This window comes from Excalfactoria chinensis, chromosome 1, assembly GCF_039878825.1.
Source record: "Excalfactoria chinensis isolate bCotChi1 chromosome 1, bCotChi1.hap2, whole genome shotgun sequence".
In the NCBI taxonomy this organism is placed as follows: Eukaryota; Metazoa; Chordata; class Aves; order Galliformes; family Phasianidae; genus Excalfactoria; species Excalfactoria chinensis.
Window position 1 is genome coordinate 123,178,947 of NC_092825.1, and position 22,054 is coordinate 123,201,000.

Below are 22,054 nucleotides of genomic sequence, written 5' to 3' on the forward strand. Positions count from 1 at the left end.
CCTTTCACCTTCTGCACAGTGTATTGCTATAGTGCTGTGTACTGTTATTTTGAAAAGCGTATATATTGCTTGGCCTTTAATGTGTTCTTTTTCTTCTTTCCTTAGCTATTTGAGGTATTGCACTTCCTGGCTGAGAACTTCATCTTCTCTTATATGGGTTTGGCGCTGTTTACTTTCCAGAAACACATGTTCAGCCCAGTTTTCATCATTGGAGCCTTTGTATCCTTTTTCAGTTTGTTTGAGGCTTCTTTATTTTCATGTGTACCTGAAGACAGGTGGTGTGTGTTGTCTTTATCAAATAAATGGCACTGACCAAATAAATGGTGGTTGACCAGAGTTTTCCCATGTCTTGCAGGCTCAAGAAGTCTAAGAAAATGTTTAATTAACCCTTATATCAAAACCCTGAGGTCTCTGCCTCAAAGCCTGAGCAGGTACAAAAAGTCATGTCAATTCAACATATAAGTAAATGAATGCGCTTTCCTCCATGTAGCTGTAGCACAGAGGAGCTTTTGACGCTGGACTTGTAAATTTTCTTCCTAGCTGAGAAACAGAAGGGGGAAGCAGCGTGCGGCTGCATTTATCAGCATAGGCAAAGGGAGTCACTTGCTTGGAAAGTGTGAGCAGCTGCTACACAGATATGGAAAAACATTGAATCTAAAGGTAAAGTGATGCATGAGGATAGTAGGGAATTCTTGGTGAAGAGCAGTTCACCAATGCAAATTATTGAAGTTGGTTTTGTCTGTTTGTTTTTAGTATTTTCTGCTTGTTTGTTTTCCCGAAGATGTAAGGGATTTACAGATGACGTTCAAACTCTGATTATTGCTTGTTCTCTTCTCATCTCAAATATATACATTGCCCACCTGGAAAAGTTATACTAGATGAATCTGAGAAAGTGAATGGAATGGAAAAGGAACTGGAGGAATGAGGGAGTGTTTTTGGAGAGGGGATATGTGCCTGCATCGGTCTGTTATTCACTGTACCTACGTCAAGTATTAATGTTTTTGGAGATAGGAAGGCTCAAAACTTTTATTCTTCTCCTGACCTTATGATTCAAAAAAGCGTATGCTGCATCATGAAGATTTAGCATGCGCAGTGTTTTGGCTATGAGCTGAAATGCACCTTCGACCTTCAGGGCTCCTGAATTACTTAAGAGAGGAATCTACATTGTAATCGTTTTTTCTCATTCCCACAATTGATATCTGGTGCTTAAGGCTGGAAAGCTTTGTAATAGTGCCTTAAGAGGGATCTGGACGATCTAACTTGATACCAAGATATTTGGAGTATTACTTTCCACTGACATTGAAATAATATATATTATATATTACTCTTTCTCTCTTATCTGTGCTACTTCTAGGGATTTATAGGGATTTTAGGGATTTCTAGGGAGTTGGGTTTGTTCAGCCTGGAGAAGAGAAGGTTGTGGGGTGACCTCATTGCAGCCTTTCAATACCTGAAGGGAACTTACTCCCAGGAGGGGAGTAAACTCTTCGAAAGGGCTGATAATAGCAGGACTAGGGGAAATGGTTTTAAGTTAAAAGAGGGAAGATTTAGGTTAGATGTTAGGGGGAAGTTCTTTACTAGGAGAGTGGTTAGGCCCTGGAACAGGCTGCCCAGGGAGGTTGTGGATGCCCCGTCCTTGGAGGTGTTCAAGACCAGGTTGGACAGGGCTCTGGGCAACCTGATCTAGTAAAGGAGTATGTTTGGTGGCCCTGCTAGGCAGGGGGGTTGGAACTACATGATCCTTGAGGTCCCTTCCAACCCGGGTCATTCTGTGATTCTGTGATTCTGTGATTATCACACTTAACTATGTCCTCTGTCCAGGCAGTGCCATCAGTTTTGTTTCTTTTCTGAATGTTGGTTTGCTTCTTTTCCTTCCCACCCGCTTTTGTTGCATTTTTCACGTCTCTTTGTACTATAACACTGGGTGTACTTGCACCCACATTTTGCCTCAGCAGAAGAATCCCCACTGACTTAATGCCTTATGGAGTGGGATATGGGGGGATACATAAACATCATTACTGTTGAAAGAGAAAGGTTGGAGTGCAAAGGCAGAGCTAAGGCCTCAGGGTTGTTAGCAAAATCCTACTCGTTCTTCCTACAGGTGTTGGTTATGGTGGTGACTTCTGCAGTGCCAAAAAGGACAGCAGTAGAAATTGTGTGTAATAACTGCATGAAGCTTTCTGTGAAAGTAATGATCCAAATCTTAGCTCCATAGAGGTGGACTATGTTGTTTTATAGAGGTGGACTATGTTGTAAATACTTCAGTATTTAGGTATAACAACAACCCAGATAAGTCCTGAGTTCTTTTATGCTTTTGTTTGTTTTCCGTAAGAGAGCTGCTTCATTCTTCTAATGTTGTTATCCTAGCAGTAAGGGATCAATATTGTGTTGGTGTGTAATAGGATTTCAGCTTATCGGTCTAATTTGCACTAAAGTGTTCCTTAGATGGGTGGAACATTTGTTCAGCATTCTAGTTATTCATTGGAACCATAGTGCAGGAGGGCAGGACCTTATCACTTACAGTTATTAATCTCTGCAGTACTTCTTAAAAGCTTTTTGAACCTCATTCTAGTGATGATGATTCTTTTTTAATTCATCTTTGTAGTTTCTCTGAGCTCTTACATGCCCACCGACCAGAGGCCATGTTGCCTCTGCAAGAGAAATGGTAGCGGACACTTGCTGGTCTTTTATATTGACTTTCTTTCTATGCTAAGGCTGCCTTTCTGTTGGTCTAAAATGCAATCTCATGCTGGAGGCGATAGTCACTTAAAATGTGGTATTTTAAGTTTATGTTTGCACAGCTGATAGTCTTTATACTAGATGTAATTTAACTGCATGAAAAACACGTGGTTAAATAGTCTGCATTCTGTGCAGTGAGTTCATTCTGCACATATTTGGTGAAAGTCTGTTCTATATAGACGGGAATAGCATGACACTTGATATTGTTGCATGCATTTTTCATTAAAACAGAAGTTTTGTGTTAGAGCCAGGTGTCCAAGGGTGTATTAAACCCACAGGAAGATGAAATCCTTAACCCTCAGCTGTGAACAGATTGCGATCTTTTTGGGCAGAGCCGCACACATCTACCCCCTCTCCTTCTTGCTGAATCTGGGCAGAAGGCATAAGATCAGCTGGAATTTTCAACACATGATGATGTTTTCAGGTAAAAGAGCAATAATATTTGGTAAAGCAATCATTCTTTTTAAGTCATAAGATGTGTGGATTATAAAAGCAGGAGATAGTTCTACGAACATGTAGGTTTCCCTTACAGAAGACTTGGCAGCTGCAGAATGCACTCATGTATCTTTCAGCTTTCACAGAAAGTGTAATGTCTGAGAGGAGTGACATCTTGAAATGACAGCTGCTGGCAGCTTGTGATCAGTTCATGTTGGGAACAAAGTATCTTCATTTGAAGTGTTGGAGAAGGGTGCCTTTTCATTTAGATTCGGAGAGCTGCTTGATTTCCAAAATCTATTTTGCTGTTGTCCACAACTTGTTTGTTTCTGAATTTCTCTCCTATTAATTTATGGAAACGATCTTTAGCACCTGTGGATTCTGTAAGTTACCGAAAACTACCAGAACAAGTTACAGTCTAAGTCATCCCAGGGCATAATTTACCAAGGAAACTGAGGGAGCAAGAACTCTTGTGAGAGTACTCTGAACCCCTTGCTTTCTGCTTATCACTTTCAGCCCGTATGTCTGTAAGGGAGCAAGCAATGCTGTATTATGAAAGCGTGATTGCACTTCTGAAGCCCTATTTCATTTTATTTTTTTTTCACATAGGTCTCAGGGGAGCCATGGCCTTTGCTCTGGCCATACGAGATACTGCTACCTATGCTCATCAGATGATGTTCTCAACAACTCTCCTCATTGTCTTCTTCACTGTATGGATTGTTGGTGGAGGCACAACTCCCATGCTGTCATGGCTGAACATCAGGTCAGTATGTGGCTGGATGCTGAGGAAGTTTTTCAAGTGGTAACTGTGCTTATCAGAAATAGTCCTGTGGAACTTGTTTGATGCTTTCTAGATGTGCTCTAGGTATTTAGAACATTCTATTGTTAGTGCAGGCTGGTTTAAAAACAAAACAAAAGAAACTAAGACGTGTACAAGATGTTGCTGGGATTTGTCCTAAAGCTTCCTGATGCTCTGTGAGTTACTTTCTAGATCAGTGTCAGCCCAGTTCCCAGGATGTGGGGGTAGCACTGCTAGATATAGAAAAGAAAGAATTAGCCAATCTGGTCCAATACTGACTTGTTATCCTGTAAGACGTTTCCCCACCTTCTGCCTAAGGGTAATGGTTGTGTTGTTTTTCAAGTTAGATGGAGACTTTAGTGCTCTGCTGAATGCACTTTAAACGTTTATCTAAATAAAATTAACTGTCTAAACAACTGGGATAAATGGGAACCTGCTTCTGAGTGTTTCCTCTGTTTTGAGGTGATCTATAGAAATGATGAGCAACACAATTATAGCCACGTGTCTGTAAATTCTGGTCAATGCTTAGTACTTCAGGGCTGCAGGCACTGTTGTGTTTGAGGCCGCTTATCGACAGAAGCCCTAAAGAATCATGAATCAATCCTTAAGGACAACTTTTGTAGGCATTCTGAAAGCTTTGGTAGTTTGTGTGGGGAGGGAAGTAAGATGGAGCCTAGCTCTGCTAGCCAGAACGTCTACTGTTGTGTTGTGCTAGGACAGGAGAAAGTGATCTTAGGTAAAAAACAGTTTCTGCCTTAGAAAATACTAACCATCTTCTTGGAAATTTCAGTGAACTACTTGTAGTAACAGGTAGCAGGTGCTTTCTAGATTGGACAAAAAAATACATATATGAATGGATAGGACTCGTAAAAATGTTTATGAGACCTGTTATTGAAGGCAGCTGAAGCCAAGCTATCTGATACAATAACGTCAACAGCAAGTTTTGAAGTTACGGGATGAGCTTACTAAAAAGTGTGATATGTCAGTCTGTGTGACAGCCTGTCATTAAGGATATGTGTTTGGCAGAGTTGAACCTGTGCCAGGCAGACACCAGCTGCATTCAATGTCAGATGCTTCCAGCCTGATAAATTACAACAGTTATTTACAACATCTCAGCTCTGTCTAGCAGCAGACATTGGTAATCCTGGTTTCCTTTTATTTTTTGGTGCCAAACAAATCCATTTTTGTCCTTTAAAAGCAATTTCCAGATGTTTAGCTAACACTCCAAGTATCGCTTCCCTGTAGTCAGGGTCACTGAAGAACATGCCACTGGCAACAGCATATGCAGTACCTGGTCTTGAGATCAACAGCAAAACAATTCCACTGCTCCTAAGTCATTTATGATGTGGTATCATTTGACCATTAGTGATACTTCTAAGCTCAGCCTGCCTGGTGTCTTTTTCCATGTGAAAGCTGTTGAGTGACTCTGACAAGGTGCCTGGAGTAGGTACCGCGTGCAGCTTTCCATTAGGCACCTCTGGAAATGGAAGCAGATTTCTGGCTAGCAGTGGTATATAAGGAAACACGGTACTAATGGCAGCAAACCAGTCAGACACTGTTTGCATGACCAGCAGCATACAGAAGCTTTCTGAGGCGTGGGATACAAGAAAGTAGGAGATGAGTTCTTGCAAGCAGTAGGTAGGTAAAACTTTTTGCAGTCTACCAAGGTTGAACTGGGCTCAAGGAGCCTCCCTTCCTGGAGGAGCAGCTGCCAACAGACAGTTGGCTGAACCATAGGCTGGAGCGTTTAGCTTTTTAAAACGTTAACCACATTAATTTCAGTAATTATTTTAAACATCCCTTGTTTGACGTGGTTGACAGCAAATAAATGTTTAGTTTTCCTATGAAGAGTCAGCAGGGGAACTCCACATTGGAAGTGCTGCAGAGAACTGCTTGGGTCTGCCTGCAGCTGCCCTGGAGACTCAGCGGTATTGATCCCTGAAGCTTTGCTTCTTACGGATGACCTGAGATTCGTGCCGGGAGGTGGCAGCCGTGTGCAGCTGATGGAGAACTAGAAACTTGGTTCGGCATAGTCCGCTGGGACAAAGTCTTCTATGGGAAAGCACGAAGTCCTGCCTGACTTTTCATGAGCGGGGAAGCGATGGATTACTTTCCAGCTGAATTTTAGACATGTGCTGCTTTTCTGTCACTTTCCCCCAGTGAGTGAGGTAGGCAGGAGGAGATGAAGGTGCTCTCCTTTCCCACTGCTTTACACGGCTGCACTGTGTGGTGCTGAGACAGCACTTTGGATGCTTTCTCAGCTCTGGCACTTACCATAAGATAAGTGGTGCTCCTGCATGGGATTGATTAGCAGAAGAGAGATAAAAAGATAGAAGGTTCATTGTTTCCTGGAGTAAGTAAATGGAGAGAAATAAGAAACTAATGCCATCTGGGTGTTGGACTGAAGTGCCAGGATTTGTACGGACTCCTAACACTCCATCTCTCACGTGACGTTCACTGCAGTTTTTGGAGGGTTAAAGAAGACATAAATGAGAAGTGATCTTTAAGATTAGCCTGCACAGTTTAAATAGAACTCTAGCAGAGAGCTGGCTCCAGCCAAGACTTTCAGCCTGGCTTGGTACCACAGTGTTCGTGCAGAGATAGTTGTGTGCATGCATGAGGCAGTGGTTATGCAGGGATCTGGAGCCTTGCGGTGGCTGAGGTGGAGGCATGTTCCTATTGTCTGAATGGTGGTTGGGTTGCATTCTTTGTTCTTCTGGTGATCCCTTCTCCCTCTTGATGTGAAATATATTAAAAGAAAAGTAGATCGGAAGGAGAGGATAATATGAAAACTAAGTTTTGGTAAAGTACAAAGGGGATCTCCTAACAGTAGGGGAACCGACTTTTTACATGACCTAATAGCGATAAGACAAGGAGGGAATAGCTTTAAATTAAAAGAGAGGAAATTTAGGTTAAATGTTAGGAAGAAATTCTTTCTTCAGGAGGTAGTGAGTCTCTTGCGCAGGCTGCCCAGAGAAACTGTAGGTGCCCCATCCTTGGAGTTGTTCAAGGCCAGGTTGGATGGGGCCCTGGACAGCCTGAGCTAATGAGGGACAGCCCTGCCCAAGGTCCCCTCCAAACTGAGCTGTTCTGTGATTCTATGAAAACAGGCCAAAATGCCATATTCCTTGCTGTGCTTCATTCTGAATATCTCTAGTAATCAGTAGTTCAGGTATATGTTAAGGATAAGGTATATAACCAGTATCCAGTGGTCAAGTTTAAATGTACAACTAAGCCAAGGACCTACTGTTTGCAGTGGAGGCTTAATTTGTGTTTGCTGCTTAACTGGTTAAGAAAAGTGAGGTTGTGACAGCAAAATCCAAGTGGAAAGAATGGGATCTTCAGGTGCTTTTTGTTTCTGCCACTTGATTCTAGGTGAGTTTAATAACTAACACCAGAATCCAGTGTCAAGCCATGATGTCATTTCTGTTTGAATTTGTACGCTGTCTTGGCTGTGGAACATATTCATGTATGTGAATGTAAAACTAATTTGATTTTAGCGGTAGGTGTTTTTTCTTTGGTAGAAATCAACTTACTTGAACATTAAAAATGAAAGTCTCTTTACTTTGTTGTGATTAAAGTGAAGAAACAGTATCCTGTGTGAAGCTTTAACACTTCCAGTAAGTTAGCTCTGTGAATCAAAACCACTGGCAGGGTTCCTCTTTTCTGAAAAGTAGCTGACGTACAGCTTCATTTATTTATTGCAGGAAAAGAAGAGGGGAACTTGTCGCGTTTGTATGGAAAAGATATTTCCCATTCTTGTTTTTTTTCATTAGGCTTTGACCTAGTTCTTGCTGAGTGAAGTAGTGTGTAGATTAATGCCTGCTTCTCCTTCATAAGCTGCTTCAAACGTTTGTGTACTTTAAAGAAGTAATTTCAATTATACTAAGCCATCTTTTTCTGAATCTTAAACATGAGGATTATAACTTTCCATTTAATATACTTAGGCTGCCTGGACAATGTCAGCTTAGGTATTTACTGCCTTCTGTATGACTTTGCAAACAGAATCTTTCAAGGAGTTTTTTTATCTAGTGTTATGTTTTTTTTCCCCCTCTTTAAATAAGCAAACAACGAAAAAACAACCACAAAACTTGAGAATAGTCTCAGGTAGCTGCTATATGAACTATCTACCTATCTGGGTTGAAGGTGAAACTAACAGCTTGATGACAGTGTCTGAATATATCTGGACCAGGGTGGTCCAGCTATTAGGTTTTAGATAAAATGCCTGTCTTAAATGCCATGTTGCGGTGTGTTGCAATGACAAGAAGTGAATGTTGAAGTTGGGATCCAGCCTTGTATTGTGTCTGTGTCTGGGGTGGGAATTGTTCAATAAGAGATCTCACTCTTCTGCTTTCCTGCCTATTTTAATTTTCCTACACTTCTACACTTATCATTTTCCAAACCTGCCTTCTAACTGCTTTCTTCTGCCCCTGAAGGATGGGCATGTGCATTGTCCATCTCCCTCTGTTGTAAGCTCTTTCCTTTTGCTATGTATTTCTCTACTATTTTCTCCAGTCTTCTTTCTATATTCGATTTCTCCATATTCTGCTTTCTCTGATTTCTTGTCATCAGTCATGAATCTTTTTTAATGTGTGAGCTGTCATTTCTCCAGCCTTGCTGGACTTTCCCTGTGAGCTTTTTCCCTGGTAGGAGGATTACCTCCTCCTTTAGATGCCTCAATATAAGCATGTCAGTTCTTGAGTTCCTGTGGTCTGAAACATGGCAGTTCCCACCAGAGGAAAAAAAGGGTGAAGAACACCCAGGCTCTGTAGGATCTGGGTTGGTGTATCTAGAGCATATAGGATGATATGAGTTTAACTGACCAAGCTCTGCCTAGCCTGTATGGGCAGTTTCAGGAGTCATTATGTTGGTTAGGTCAGGTAAAGTAGTACCCAAAGATACCCTAAATTCGATTTCTGCAGCAGTCTACCCAGCTCTAGAGTTTTTGAGTGATCACCTTTAGTTTTATTTTTAATATAGGAATTGTCTTCTTCCTCAGCCACCTTCTAAGAAACAGGTAATCTCCTCCAAAATAGCCAAAATTTTCCAACAATGCTGCACTCATACTGATGTTTTCCCAGATGCTGACTTGGCAAAGACAGAGCAAAGAGAAGTCATAGAGTTGAAGTTACTGGGCAGTTTTTAATTTTAGCTTTTGCTGTAGATGCAAACCTTTCTCTGTGCTGGACTTAAAAAGCTGAGTACTCTGACCTGTAATGTATGTTGGCATGAGAGTGAGCTACTGAACTAAAAATCCAAAACCCAGATCTACCCAAAGTCTGGCATTTGCCTTAGCTTTGAAGGGTTAGATCGCTGCATGCCTTTAGTAGTAGCACAAGGTGTGACCTTAAATGTTTGGTTCTTAAACATGTAAGCCTGCAGTCAGGATGCATACCCGTTCTTTGTAAAGTAAGACCTCTGTGGATTGGTGGTAACCTGGGCTTTTATTTCCTATAAGCGGTATACAATTGGTGTCTTCATGCAGAAGTGGAAAGGGTCGCGGTGGAATAATACATGAATTGCTAAGGAACTTATATTGGAAAGTACTAGAAACAAAACATGCTTTCATTTGTTTATGTTTGTATGTTCTTAAGTACAGTAGAAAAAGGCAAAGCAAGTGGTAAGAGTGCTCTGCTGTGACTGAAAATTTATGATCTTGGATTTTGTTAGCTTACTGCTAGTTAACCAGTTGAGTATTTTATGTACGTGTTACCAGTATTTGCTCTAAAACTAGTCTGTGGTGGCAGCCTTTTTGGTATATGCATAGATTTCCATTGTGACTTTTTCTTTACTTACTTTCTCCCCTCTAGAAAATACACGAGTCCAAAGTGCTGGGAATTGTCTTTGATCAACCTTGTCTCCCTGTAACATTTCCCTTAAGAGCTCTTCTGCAGTGTAGAAGTTATGAATGTGTAGCCTGTCATGAATGCGGGTGTTTTTCCTAGCCTGAATCTGAACAAATGAAGAACATCATTGGACATCTCCATCAAAAAGAGCTGCTGTGGTTAATTTCTATGATTTTTGTCACTATGCCATTGTTCTGTCATTCTTATTTTTGTGTATTTTGTCTGTTTTGTTTGGGTAAGGGTTTTTGTTTTATTTTGCTAGGCAATTCTGTAAAGCTGTCATCTCATGAGCTTTTTGTTACTCACATTCCATTCTTGTACTGTACCAGAGTTGGTGACCGTGTTCCATCGGTGGAAGAGATGAGTGAAAGCCGCTGGCTGTATTTCAGGTGACACTGTGCTTTCCTTGATACCAAATTAACCTGGTGCTTGCCTTCCTTTATCTTTGTAACACTGTGTGCCCTTCTTCTATACTATGGCATGCTACTGCTGCTTCTCCTTTTTTGCAGTGCCATAGATTTTCCTCACTTCTGAATTAGATTTCTTCTTGTGAGCTGTGGGAAAATGTGGGTCAAGCATCAAGTATTTAGCCTTAAGAACAACAAAGCAACCAAAAAACCCCCAAAACCCTACCCTTTGATGAAGCAAAACTAATGTCTTTGGCCTGGGAAGGCTTGAAAGCTGAGAAAACTATGGATGTGATCTTGTTATCCTATCACATAGATGGTCTTAGACATTCTTCGGGGCTACTACATACAGATGTTCAAGTGTAGGGGACTTCAGCATCCTTGAAATGTATTTTTAAAACGTAAAGGTTGTGAGACTGCTTTGTAGCGGGGTGCTGCAAGAGTGGAGATGACAGAGAATCAGCTGGTTATTTCTAGAACTGTCAGGAAAAAGGAAAATATCTTGAAGTAGAGTGTATTTCTGTCATCTGTACGTGCCACTGTGTACAACACACAACATTTGTGGCGTGGAGCAATGGTAAATTTTTCACATAGCCTGTTGTGTGTGAATGTTCTGTTGAGTGCTAAATTTACCAGAAATGCACTGTGTTAACATCCAAGCAGCACGTACAGTGAATGTAAGGAGTACAATCTATTACGGTCATTCCTGGCTGTCACTGCAACTACGTATGCTAGGATGTAATAGTTATATTTTGGTAACTTCGCATCCAGGTCTTGTAGGGCCTTGGAAAGGTTTTTGAAGTATCAAAAGAAACTGTTCCACCTCTTTAGAAAAATGGCACTATGGAGAACTCAAAGTAGTTTTACCTACTTTTTTTTTTCGCTATTCCTTTCCACATGTTTGGTTTCCATGTTTGTATCAACAAGCATGCTGCTTACGTTGCTGAATTGTACATAGCCATAGTGTTTGAGTGTTCCAGTATACTTGCCAAGGCTGCTGCCAGCCCATAACATTCTGTCTCTGCCACCCTTCCACGATCCCTGTGCCCCCACTCCACATGGGTCCATCCTACAATGCCATCCATCCTGAACTGATCCCTGTGGGCTTCAGCAATCCCAGCACTGCCCCAGCACAGCTCCATACCTTGGGGCCCACCCTTCAGGCACTGCCCCACATGGGTCCCCACAGGCAGCAGCTCCCCCATCCCTCCTGCCCCAATGCAGGCTCCTTTCCACGGGGTATCCACAGGCTGTCCCTTCTCCAGGCCTCAGCCACCACTGCTCTGTGCCTCTGACCTCTGAGAGGGAATCTGCATAAGCCAACCCAGTCATTATTCTAAATGTGACAATTGTTTAGATAAATGAAAAACTTTTATAGCACATTTAAATTATAGAAAGCTTTTTAAATGTGTGTCAGGATGTGAATTGTTTTTCTTTTTTTTTTTTCCTTTAACAATAAGAAAAGAATTATGATGAAAGCCATCCATGCATACACCAGCTTTCCGTGTACTTGCAGTTATTAAAGCAATTAAGAAAGAGTGAGGGAACTAAATGTTCTTTGAGCCTCTTTTCCTTGTGAAGGAGCTTGAAAGGGATACCTGGCTGTTCCTGTATTGTTCTGTTTCAGGTAATAAAAATGAGACTGTCTTAGAAGCTGGGGATGCAGTATCTACAAAAACAGTGCTTGTTAGGAGAGCTACGTGTATGTAATATGAAACTTGATCAGGTGGACTTGCTCTGAATAATAAATGCTTTCTATACATTTCACTCTGGTGAAAGATACTGTACACTACTTGAGTAGCTGTGGGAACTCAAAGTAGTATTGTATTTTGTGTTAATCTGTGAACTGAGGGACAAGCTTGGAAACATGAAGTTAAGGGAGGGGGGGAAAGTGGCTAAAAAAGAATTGATTAGAAAAATTCAAATTATAAGTTACCCATAAGAATAATTTTGAAAACGATTAAAAAGATGAATCTGCCCACATGTTATTTCAAATATGAAAGAAACGTGTAGTTTTGTTTTTGTTTTTGTTTTCTTGGTTTTTTTTTTGTTGCTTTTTTTGTCTTCTCTGAAACCTGAAACGTTTTCATATAGAAAAGGGATCATCCTCTTCAGGAAGCCAGTGAACCCAAACACCTGCCCTATGGTGTACTTTTCCCTGAATAGTATAGTCATCTTGCTTTGGTCGTCTTCTCAACCCCTTTCCACTGCCTCAGGGAAGCTAAAAATCTCCAAAATCAAAGGCACAACTTTATTAATCGCATGGAAGCTGAGATGTTGTGAATTGCTTTTGCTTTTATATAGCATGAAGTGAATGGGAAGCATAGCAAGTTAAAATTATGTTGGGAATGCAAGCTACGTTTATCTTCTGAAACAAGCTTTGTGGACTCTCAGTTCTCATTGCCAGCTGCATGGCTAACTCCAGTCTGGTGGTTGTTTGTAATACATTGGACCTCTCTGATGTGCAGTTGGAACTAGAAAAGCCACAGATCTGTAATATTATTTTCTGTTTTTATGAAGGAATGGTCAGTCTCACATGTTGCCATACTGAGCCTGCTTCCTGATAGTGGGTGAGGTAACTAGTTTTGTCTGCAGAAAACTCTTCTTATCCCATCTTTACTCCTTAGCAATGGCCTAAGTAGTAATGTGTAAGCTCTTGTGACCTTTCAGAGCTCTTTCATGTGGCATTTTATTCTGGTACGTGTTACAGTACGGTACCCAGTCTGCCCAGTACATGATGCTCTGTTTCTTGCTATGAAAGGAAAAACAAAGGGATGAGGAGGCATGAGAGGAAAAATCCAAGCCGAGGACCCAGTCAGCACAGCTCAATATGAGGTAGCTGCAGTTGTCTTAGAGCAGCCTCCTGGATTTTCCCTGTTGAGTTAGGCCTTGGATTGGCCTTGAGTCCACAAGGATAAGTTAAACATTTGCTTCAATGCCAACTTTTCTTTTATAGAGTTCTGCCCTGAAACTGTTTAATGGTGTTCCTTTTTACTTTAATCGATGCAGTGTATGTCTGAAAGTATAGCATGTCTGGATCATTGATTGCCTTATGTATACATACATCCCCTGGACACATCTGCAGTGTTGTGCTGGTTTCTGGTTACTGTTTCAGAAGAGAGATTGCATGGGCACTGTGGCTAGAAAAAGCGTACACAAAATCTAGGCACCCAATTATTCTAAATCAGCTCAGTTTCTTCTAAAACTGGGGAAATTAATGTGAGGCATTTCACACAATGCTTTTGTTACAGAATCACAGAATCACACAGAATTGTAGGGGTTGGAAGGGACCTCTAGAGATCATCGAGTCCAACCCCCCTGCCAAAGCAGGCTCCCTACACCACATCGCACAGGTAGGCGTCCAGGCGGGTCTTGAATATCTCCAGAGAAGGAGACTCCACCACCTCCCTGGGCAGCCTGTTCCAGTGCTCCGTCACCCTCACTGTAAAGAAGTTCTTGTGCACATTCGTGCAGAACTTCCTATGCTGAAGTTTCAGCCCATTTCCCCTAGTCCTGTCCCCACGCACTACTGAAAAGAGACCAGCCTCGCCACTATAGCTCCCACATCTCAGGTATTTATAAACCTGGATCAAGTCCCCTCTCAGCCTTCTTTTCTCAAGGCTAAACAGACCCAGTTCCCTAAGTCTCTCCTCATAGGGGAGATGGTCTACAAAAGAAAAGAAATGTAGAAAAGAAATGGGACTGTCTGTGTGTTTCATTTGTTTTCTTAATGGTATTTTTGAGCTACTCTCAGGCCCATTGGGCAGTTGAATTACTTACTATGTCATATATTTACACTGGGCTTTTCCTTAGTCTGTGATTTTCTGCTATTGGGTGTGAGGGATCTTCTCCACTGAAGAAGATATTTCATCATTTCAGGCCAAAAGTAGTATTTGCAAGTATCCTGAAAGAACTGGCAACAAAGGTAGGTGATTAATGCTGGTGCTGAGGTAGAGTTAAAGCTGTTATCTACAGGTAGTTGCTGCTTGTGTGAAGAAGCATCTTGTTTGTAGCTGTTTAACTGCAAGGGAACAATGGACAGCTCTTCTTCAATCTATTCTCGTCATCTCTCTGAATGCAGCTTTGCTGGATGCTTAAGGTGCTTTTAAAATGCATTCTGCCAAACTTACAGCATTTTCAATCCTCGGTAACACCACTTGCTTTGTTTTCCTAATGTTTCTGTAGGGTTGGGGTTGACCCAGATCAGGACCCTCCACCTACTAATGACAACTTTCAAGTCTTACAAGGAGTAAGTAATTAATATAACTTCTCTATTAGGCTGATCCTTATTGTATAACTGGGATAAAGAACTACAGAAGCTACATGCACAGATGACACCTTTCTCTCCTGGCAAATCAGTGATGCACGTTACTTTGTAACATCCAATTAATGCCCACCAGAGCAGTTGTGTTGTTAGAGGTAACACTGCGGTGTCTTCCTGCATTTCAGATTTTTGTCTGTAGGTATAAGGGCTCAAAACTCTCCCCAGATATACTAAAACGCTCCATTTATAACAAAGTGTTTTCCTTCTCCACCAGCCAAATGCATGCTTTTAACATTGTGCGGCAGAAACAGTCTACCCTTAAACTGACACAGATAATCCTCTTGGTTCTGTCCTGTAGTTGATAACAGATTTTAGCCCTTGGACTTTTGCATAGAATCAAAGATTCTTAATCAGACTTCAGCTCCTGGATAATATACCAGAACCTGGTTGGATCTTGCCTCTACTGCCTACCATCCTTAAGGCAAAAGGAGCGTTGAAAAGATGTCATTTATCTTCAGCAGACTTTCAGTGAATCACTAGTGCAGCATTCTATGCATCAGTAACAATCAGAGACTTGCTTTTTTCACCGACGGTACATCATGTGTAAACAAGACTACTGGAAGGATGTTGTTCAGTTTACCTGGTTTGTAAATTGACTGAGTTCACAGGAGTGTATGATCTGAAAAGAAAACATTTCCTGAGGTTTAACTGGGAGCTTCCTCTGTACAAGGAACTCTCCATCACATGTTCTTCTGTGCAGATCTTAGTTTACACTTCCAAACAGTATACCACTACAGTGACACTAATTGTTCTGTAGCACAACTGGTTGCTTATGTAGGAGTCAGCAAGAGGAAAATGAAGTTGAATGGCAGGAAATGTGGATGACCGGACCCAGAGGATGCATAGGGTGCAAGCATGCAAACTTTGCTTTGTAAACCCCAGATTATATGATGCTGGTGTTCAGACTGGCTAATGATACATGCGTGAGATACTTGCATCATTTGGGATCAACTTTCTTACTGGCAATCTCCAACTTTGTGTGGGGTTTTGCATCTGTTTTACCTTCATGTCACAGATTATGCAGATATTTGCCTGCTCAGTAAGCATCTCTTTCATTACATAAACTGAATTAGGTATCTCTGTGTTCTTTATGGAAGATTGCATCCAACACATGATAGATTCCTTTAGGTTGCATGTATATTCTATAGATTTTACGCCTGGAAGTGACCAGAAGGCTGGGCCTCAAAATGCCATTTACAGTGAAGGCCACAGTTATGGCATAAAACCAAGGTTAGGAAGTGGTATTGTGGTAAGATGGCTTTCAGACTCTGCTTGTCAGTATCAGTGGAATTCCTTTAACAGGAAACAGCTACAGCCGGAACATGGGTATTCTGTTCTCATTCAGTGTCTGTGTGGAAATAACTTGCTTACTTTTTTCCCATGTAAACATAAAGCACTTACCCATTTGTTTCCCTCTTTAGCTGTGCGTTGCATTCCTAATGGAGTCCATTAGTCAGTTCCCTTTGGATTCCTCTGGCTTTTGCAAGACCAGAATTGGCAGCAAGTCACAGCTGAAGAAAATAGATTGTTTGGGTTGGGGAAGCAGTGAGTTCCAACGAAGGTTTAACTCTTGGTGAATGAATCACAGGCTGTTGTAGGGGTTTGTTTTGTTTTGCTTTCAGATGAGAAGTCCGCAGGGCGACTCCATCCTGTTCTTTTCCAGCAGTTTGGAAGATGATTCATGCAAGGCGTTCTCACATTATCAATTTCCCTGGGCTTGACTTTGGCCTCTGGCCAAAGAAGAAAAGAAAAAGTAACAAAAAATAAAAAGAAATGCAGCTGCAGCCCAGCTGGTGTGAGGACTTGCTGCACAGCCAGCGAGGGGACTGTACTTGAATAGCGCTTCTGGGAGCTGGTGTGATCGAGCGCTTAGGAAGTTTGCATTATAATCTTCCCCAATTGTGATTTTATTTTATATTGCCTGTTAAGCGCAATTCTTTTAAGTGGGATGCATGCCATCGGTTCTGCAGTTTATCAGGCGTGCTAAATTCTCATGTTCTTCCAAGGAAGCAGTAGGCTTAAGGGAAAGAACATGACATACTCCTTGAGTTAAGGAGGCCAACTGAGTAATGAACAGACTGCACTGTCCTAGTTCATTTATTTGGCAAGTGGGGACAGGATAGCACACAGGCTTATTTCTCAGTTTTGGACTTTTTTTCTTGCCTATTACTGCATTAACTATGTGATAAATGTTAAGGCTTAAGGTCCTTGCCACCGAGTTATGTTATTAAGGTAACTTGAGAATATTGAAGAGGGCCTGCTTGTTCTCTGAACAATCATATCAGTTTTTTTCTAGGGAAAGCAACCTAGTATAAGCAAGTCTCTAAATGATAATCTTCAGTAGTCTACATACCACACTGAAATTCTTTGGCATTGTTGCACAGGACATTATAATGTGAATGACTGGAGTGTATGATTTATCATAGAATCATCAAAAAACTGCTTTTCTGCCTGAAATAGTGAGTATGCTTTTATCTTATTCCTAGGATGGTCCAGAGTCTGAAAGAAGGAACAGAACAAAGCAGGAAAGTGCATGGCTCTTCAGGCTGTGGTACAGCTTCGACCATAAGTATCCTTCTGAAAACACAGCATTTCTTCAGGACATTAAGTATTCAGATGTTTTGTTTTCCTTGCCAAGTACCCATGTGTAGCCTTAGGCACTTCATAGAGTCAGGCATGAAGAAGATCAAGTATTTGACAGGTTCAAGACACAAGACTGAAACTTCAACTTGCTGACTTGGAAAATGGACCTTTCCATGTAGCGCATGGTATGCCAAGCTTGACAGATGGCAAAAAAAAAGTCAGTTCTGTGAACTGAAGTCCTACATTAGCAGTAAAACAGTCAGTTAAGTACTTCAGATCCTCTGATGCGTTCTGTTAATCTGCTGATGTTCGGATCACAAACTAGTTCCCTAGCACATTGTGCATGTCTTACACACAGTTCACTGTGGTGAAGGGCCACCTGCTTTTGTGATGTGAACCCTGATATGAGAAGTTCTGGCACTATAAATATACATGTGATCCAGCTTATTTCCTTCAGTATATCCAGAACTTCCTATGAGTGTCCTTTTGTGTCTGTATTGTACTGTACTACCTCTCTGAAGCTGTCATTGTGCCTTGTTTAAACTTCGCAGCAGTTTTCATGCAGCTGTCCTGTCCTTCATGCTTGTGTTTTTTGGTTTTGTTTTCATTTCATTTTATTTTTTGAACTACTTAGTGTGTTCTTAATGAGTTTATCATACAGGTGTCCCTCCGCAACTGCTTTCACTCACATAGAAAACAGGGAAGATTTTCTTCTGGCCTTGCCAAGTCACTTTACCTGAAAACTTAGATGTTTCGGTACTTGATTCTTAGTAATCTGGGGCATCTAAAGATACCTAAATGCCTGGCCTTGATCTTGATGCAGCTTGCAACTGAGAAGTGACTGTATGGTCCAGGGTCTTGTCTGTTGGTTGGGTATTGTTGGCCTGCTTGGAGCACAGTAGCTTCCTTCCAAGCCTCATACATCAATATCACCCAGCCAAGGAGTAGTGTTGCAATCATTTAATCATAATAATGCTTCAGGGTAAAATCTATTTGTCATTAGTGCTTCCATGAGCTGCTGAAGGGGCAAAGCTCAGAAATGTGTGTGTACTAGTTTAAATATTCATAAATGTTAGTCATTTCAAGCAATCCCTTTGAATGTAGTGACTGATGTTCAACAGTATCTAGGTCAATTTTTGTTCTAATACCGCGTTTTTATTGAAATCAAAACAAAAAAACCAATTTGTGTGCTAAGAGCAGGAAGGACCTGGCTGTGGCTGACTGCCATTCCCCCCACTCTGAAGGAAGCAGAGCTCTCCTGTACAAAGGGATGTGCCTTATGAATAACAGGAGTAGTTGGCAATACTGACTTCCCTTCAACAGCCGCAGCAAGGAGGGAGAGATAAGTGAAAATTACAGCTTAATTGGGTGTTTCACACAAGCTTTTCTTAATGGATGCTGATAATGCACTTTCTTTCTCGGTGGCCACCAGCAATCATTAAGGAAGTTTGGGCTGACAGAACTGACATCCAGGCACAGAAATTTTGCTGCTTTTGTTGCAAGAAAGCATTCCAATCAACATCTGCTGCATTTAAGTTGCACGTAAGAGGATGGATGGTCTGTAGAGTTGTTACCTTTACCTACATCTAAATGTCAAAATATATGTTTTCTGCTGATGTGTTCACATGGTTTGGGAGTAAAAAGGCCAATTGTCTCAAGATTTGCTCTTTACAGAGGAATTTAACTTGGAAAAGATAGGAATAAGATGCATTTGGCAAGTGTGCTAATGCTGGCTGTTGCCTGCAGAGCGCTGTGTCGATGAGTAACTGAGATCTTCATTGCTCTGGAATGTGGAGTTCATTCAGTGTTGTGGGCTGTGCTCCGGGTTCAGCCACAACAGTTACATGTGAAAGCAACAGCAACTCTGAAGAAATACCAGGTATCTTTTAGTGGGTTTGCTTTTTTGTGATAGACTTACTGCTGGCCTGTCTGCCATGGGGAAACGCACAGGCCAGTAGGTTGCATAAGGGCTGGGGGAGAGTTTTTTTTTCCAGGACTGGGTGTAGCCACACTGCTGCTGGGGAGGGAAGGAGGAAGCCTGACTCTGCTGTGGCATAATCATACCATTATGTGCTCCAGTAACTGCACTGTGCCAGGCTCTGCTGAAGAGGAGAAATACCTCTGCTTAAACAGTCTTTCTTTCTTTTCCTCCTCTTTTTTTTTTTCTTCCGAAACACCCTCCTCTGTTGAGTTAGAATCAGGGCAATGGTACTAATTCACAAACTGCCCTGAAGTAGCTTGAAGTAACTAGAATACCTGCAGTGTGTTTATACTTAATATCGCCAAACTGATGTCAGGAGGAAAACAAGAATTGTGGTCCTGGATGTCTTGGTGTTCTCCCCCATCTCTGTTCTTGTACCACACAAGATCAATATGCTGCTCTGTAGCAGGGACACTTCGTTTTAATTGTTACTATTCGGGGATATCATCAGTCTGAAGCAATAGAATGAACAAACATGGATTTACCTGGGCTCTTCCACATTGCCCATTGTCATCTTGGCAGCATTGCCTGGGCAAATGCTTTCATCCCATGCTGTTATGTGATTATGGCCGTACAGTTTTCCCTCTGCTTTTTGAGGGCCTGTGCTGTATGTGTGCACAGCAATGATGTTTTTGAGCCTTACCAGAGTAAGTGCTGTAATCTTTTGGGTGTTCTGATGCCCAGTAATTTCTTCATGCGTGAACTGAGTCATTCTAAATCATGCTTGAATTTTGAAAGGTAAGATTAATAATTTCTTTGGGAGCTCTTACCTTTAGGTCTCCTTAGGCTTTATCCAGACTGTGGTGATCTATGATCATACCTCTGTGGCTCACTGCCCAGCCAACAGTGGACAAATGAGGTGACTGTATTGTTTCGAGAATGTTGGGTGCATAGCATTTTGTTACTTGCATGCATTGAGTCCTGCAGGTATACCACCTTGCTACCTCTAGCTTGCAGTCATGAAACTGCTCCCACCTGTAGAGCAGCAACACGTTAACATTAAAGCACATGTACCTGCCTGCCCCATTTGACGCAAGCCCAGAAGCTGGAAATGTTGCAACTATATGAAACTTCCACAAATTAGTTCTCTTTGCAGAAAGCGTGTGGGTAAAGAAACCACTCTCAGAAGGATGAAGGGTACATGGGGCTGGGGAGGGAGATGCTTCTCATTTGTTTGTTTAGTGGATGTTATATACAATTATCGAGCAACATGTAGATCGAAAGCAGAACCATATTTATGTAGAAACTGCCTTTTTGTTTTCAGTAGTGGTTTTCAAGCACTGTTCTGTTTTCCTTAACTGTTCTAAGTTATTTAAAGCCAATTCTCACTCACAGCGGCCCTCCATTGACCACAACTCTGCCCAGCTGGTGTGGCCTCATAGCCCGCTGCCTGACAAGTCCCCAGGTTTATGATGTAAGTAAAATAACTCAATACCTCTGTGGTTTGTTTTCTTTCTGTATTTGACTTCAGCAGCTTATTTATTTACTTGGGCAAAGGAGGTAAGATGCATTTATTGTAAGTAACTGCTGCTGTGTCCTAGGCGAAAAAGAGTGAAGACAGTCAACCTGAAGCAACAACTTTAGTTAGTAGAAATCAGAGATGCCGTTATTGTTCAAATACCATTTGATGATATTTAAGGAAATTGAAAAATTATACATCTAATTAGTAAACTGGTTGTTCACAAATAACTTCAATGTGTTTTGTCCCTTCTTGACACTTTTGAACAAGGTTCCTTTCCTGCTAAGATTGTGTTGAGGTCTCCTTGAGAAAAGACACTGACATATTTATCCATGCCAGAAGGAAATCTGGTAGGACATCCCTTCATTGTTTCCACAGTGCAATTTAAGATGACATTTCAGAAACTGTTTATCAGTTACTTATCTGAGTCTAGCAGCTCAGCATACTACCTGTGTGGCCATTCCTTGCAATAATTAATGCTTCTTTCTCCTGTTACTCTTGCAAGATCCTGATGCATGCCCTTCCTATCTGTAAAATGCTTCTAAAGTCTTACAACTTTTTATGAACTGATTTGCAAATACAGTATTAGTACTGGGTCACTGCTCAGGTTTGCACGTTCTCCAGAATAGTAACATCATTGTTATGTTCAAGTAGCATAGCCAGATTTCTATTATTTGGGCCAGAATTCTGTTATTTTTCTTTCCTAGAAAGTTCCAGATCCCACACACAACTTTGAAATATTCCTCCTTGTTTCTTTCTGTTTTAAAATCTTTCTTTTATCTGAGAGTAAAATTTCAAAGAAATTTCAAACTTCCGATGTTTATTTAGAGCAATTAGCAATGCAAGAGATGGGCTTTGTTTCCATCTTCGCAATGCCGCTGGAGGTCTTAGAACAGATCTAGGCTGGATGGCATCCATCAGAGCAATTAGTCTGCTTATGTGTTGCCCACGTGGCTGTCTATGTATGATCTTACAAGATTAGATCCTCAGTTGCTGGATAAGTAACCTGAATGAGCATGTAGGCTTTGGCTTTCGTTTTACGTTATAGTTTGGCCTTTTAGTTTTTTCCTTTTCTTAGTTGTTACCATATTTGAGATTTACTTTTCTAACTTTAAATGTATTGTGAGAAAAAGTAGAACAAGGGCCAATGGGCAGAAACTGGAACACAAGGCATTCTGTATAAACACAAGGAAGGAAGTCTTTACTGTGGGGGTGATGGAGCACTGGAACAGGCTGCCCAGAGAGGCTGTGTAGTCTCCTTCTCTGGAGATATTCAAGACCCAGATGGATAGCTACCTGTGTGACCTGCTTTAGGGAACTGCTTTAGCTTTGGGTTGGACTTGATGATCCCCAGAGGTCTCTTCCAATCCCTATAATTCTGTGATTCTGTGTGTGGAAATGTACTTAATTGGATTAGTTCTGTGTCACACCTCACCACCTGAGGTAAAGTGCTAATTTCATCACTGCATAACTCACCCTTT

At 41.4% G+C, this 22,054-nt stretch overlaps 1 protein-coding gene across 2 annotated transcripts in view; it reads left to right on the top strand.

Annotated features, from left to right (window-relative positions):
- Positions 1-22,054, top strand: part of SLC9A7 (solute carrier family 9 member A7) — a 67,311-nt gene that overhangs the window by 39,488 nt on the left and 5,769 nt on the right. The window contains exons 10-16 of one of the 2 annotated variants that reach the window (XM_072334068.1): positions 106-219; positions 3,052-3,163; positions 3,784-3,937; positions 10,149-10,208; positions 14,412-14,475; positions 17,037-17,119; positions 20,423-20,528. In XM_072334068.1, the coding sequence (XP_072190169.1) occupies positions 106-219; positions 3,052-3,163; positions 3,784-3,937; positions 10,149-10,208; positions 14,412-14,475; positions 17,037-17,119; positions 20,423-20,528 (693 nt within the window). The remainder of the gene's footprint in view (positions 1-105; positions 220-3,051; positions 3,164-3,783; positions 3,938-10,148; positions 10,209-14,411; positions 14,476-17,036; positions 17,120-20,422; positions 20,529-22,054) is intronic. The other variant, XM_072334076.1, reaches the window with a different exon arrangement.